Source organism: Lactuca serriola, chromosome 7 (genome assembly GCF_051521515.1).
Source record: "Lactuca serriola cultivar US96UC23 chromosome 7, Lser_US96UC23_V15, whole genome shotgun sequence".
Taxonomy (NCBI): domain Eukaryota; kingdom Viridiplantae; phylum Streptophyta; class Magnoliopsida; order Asterales; family Asteraceae; genus Lactuca; species Lactuca serriola.
The window spans coordinates 118525399-118528255 of record NC_136414.1 but is presented as its reverse complement, the minus strand read 5'-3'; the positions used below and the strand labels follow the sequence as shown (position 1 = coordinate 118528255).

The 2857-nt window shown below is 34.9% G+C and overlaps 1 protein-coding gene across 1 annotated transcript; it reads left to right on the top strand.

Annotated features, from left to right (window-relative positions):
• Nucleotides 1-403: 403 nt before the first annotated feature.
• Nucleotides 404-1053, top strand: LOC145064962 (auxin-responsive protein SAUR71-like). The gene has a single exon (XM_079012320.1). It carries the CDS (start codon nucleotides 495-497, stop codon nucleotides 873-875), a length of 381 nt encoding a protein of 126 aa, XP_078868446.1. The 5' UTR covers nucleotides 404-494; the 3' UTR covers nucleotides 876-1053.
• Nucleotides 1054-2857: the final 1804 nt, after the last annotated feature.

Here is a 2857-nt window from a genome sequence, read left to right as displayed (position 1 = left end):
ACTAGTTGTTGGGATTCTTCATCTTTTTGACGTGTACCTCTGTTGATTGGAGCTTGATTTCATCAAAACATAACCACCAATGGTTTCATAATCCATGTCAAACACCTCAAAACAGTAGCCATTAATCCAAAATATACAAACCAAACTCACATGACATCTTTTATGTATTGTAATTATTTTATTAATTGAGTTTAAATTTGCTATAGTATAATGAATATACAGTGAGAAAAGTTTTGTTGGCATATTTATAAGTTGAAATAGCGTGAGGCGATGGTTAGTTATATATTTTGACTAGCGTAGAAAAAGTAGGTAATCAATCACAAGACCCATATTTCTTTTATATAAATATATTAATTAAAAGAAAAAAACTGTACCTTCCAAGTACGCCTACCTGTACCCTCCGAATTCCCTTTTTATACTCGCATTTGCTTGCTCTCTTTCTCTCTCTCTCCCGTTCATCTTTGTTTGCGACAACCTTAAACCATAACTTAATCATGAAGAAGCTCATCCGCCGCCTCTCTCGTGTCGCCGACTCATCTCACTACTCTCTCTTGAGATCCGACTCTCGGCTCTCCCTCCGGTCACACAGTTCCCTAAAGACACAACGGCACGGCGGAGTACCCGAGGGACACCTTCCCGTTTACGTCGGAGATGACATGGAGCGATTCGTCGTCAGCGCACACTTACTCAGCCACCCAGTTTTCATCAACCTCCTTAATAAATCCGCTCAAGAGTATGGTTACCAACAACAAGGCGTCCTCCGCATCCCCTGTCATGCCCTCCTCTTCGAACGCCTCCTGGAAGCCTTGCGACTTGGCCAAGAAGCCTCCTACGACCAGCTTCAGCTCCTCCTCTCCGATGAATTCCTCTGTTAGCTCTATTTTTCCTTAATTTTTGAATCTTTTTATATACGATGACAGATCGGTTTTTTTTTGTGTGGTCTGTACATACAACGTCGATCTCATGTGTAATAAACGTGAGGCCTGCACTATTTACTAGAGATATTAAACTAATTAGTGAAGATGAATGAATTATTACTGATATTTATCTGCATCTTGGTAGTGTTTTGGAATTTCTTTTTTCAGTTTGGTATGCATCTGGTTATCGAATGAAGAGTATTTGTTTGTATGGTATTAATTACCCTTTATTTGCAGCCACGAAATATTGTGGAAGATAGAGTTACAGAAAGGAAAAGAACGAATTGGTTGGTTTTTTATTTGTGTGTCCTAACCTAAATTAATGCATAATAGCTTAGAAAGTGGAAGATAGAGTTACAGAAAGGAAAAGAACGAATTGGTTGGTTTTTTATTTGTGTGTCCTAACCTAAATTAATGCATAATAGCTTAGAAATAAAGTTTGGCATTGTAGACGTAGGATTTTTTTTTTCTTTTTTATTTGCCCTTGCTTGTCCTTAATTATGTGTATTTTTTCTTTTATATCTGCAAAAAAGATATGATGAATTATATTGCTTTTGTTTGTCCTTGTATATTTTGAATATGGTTTTGAGTGTATATATTTTATGAGTTTTGGAATGCAAAAGCTTATGAGAATTTTGTGAGAGATAGAAAGAAGGCGATGGTTGTAAATCTTGATAAAAGAAAGGATTCTTCTCTGTGTAAGACAACAGAAACAAACTGCTTGATTGATATTAAAAACAAACAAACAAACAAACAAAAGTGACATATTCAGATAAAACAATACATTTACTGACTTGGGTATAATACTCGCATTTAGTTCAAAATGTAATCTATTTTAGTACAATCATCATTATCATCATATGATTGATAACATGTTAGTGTATAGAAGGGTGTATGGTGGAAATTTGGATCTCATGTGATCGCATGGATTTGTTTTTCGAACTGATATTTTTAACTTATGTCCTATTTATTAGAAATCCATTTCTAGGATAATCCAAATGGATACTTACGAATCTAGGCATAGGAACGCAAACCAAATTGCTAGAGTAATTCTGAGTTCATCAGAAAAAAAGGGGCTGAGAAAGGTTCGTTACGGCTCAAAGAGAGTTGTGTTTATGCTTGACAATTAGGGTTCGTTTAGAGGTGTCGCCTTCTGAATTAGTCATCTTGGAATTAATGACATGATCGATGGTTTCCAAAACTGACTAAATTTACCAATTTGACCATAATCACCGACTATAATTTGGGATCACCACTAGGGGCTCTGTCCTTTGGACCCCGTCATTTTGTCGTATCGGCTTATAACTCGTTCTTTTATATGTATGCACTTTGCACACACTGTACATATATGTTATCAAGTACAAATTATAAACCCCTTAGTTCATATATTAGTTCCAATTACACAAAAAGTCTGGTGACACTAATGTCACCAACAAACCTTACCCCTTTTAGTGTAACCCATGAACTAACACAACATTAATCTAAACTAACCAAACTAGTATATAATTGAAAATATCGAAATGATTGAATACTCACCTTAGTATCTTACACATTTAAAATACTTAAGAATCAAGGTGTTCTAAGATTTGAATCATTCAACCCAGTCGAATACCTAAAGATAAAATGCATCCTAGTTTTTTTGAACTTTCTAGCAAATACAACTTGATACTATTTTAAAGTCGTGTGACCTAATCCTCTCATGATTTTATCAAGGCCAAGTCTCCAACCTCTTGAAATACGGTTACACTTCACAATCATGTAGATAATTCTTTTACTTCATGTATCTGCACACAAATTTTATTAAAGGAATTATTAAGAAGTTAAACTTCAACCTGATCAACTACAAAACCGAACACATACATGGGATTAATATTATACATGTTCCAATTTATAAGTGTCAGCTTTCCATATTGGATTCAATTTCTAATGTCATATTAGAT

What these genes read in the sequence shown, in the direction of transcription:
- LOC145064962 (XM_079012320.1), top strand. Translation starts at nt 495, where the DNA reads ATGAAGAAGCTCATCCGCCGCCTCTCTCGTGTCGCCGACTCATCTCAC.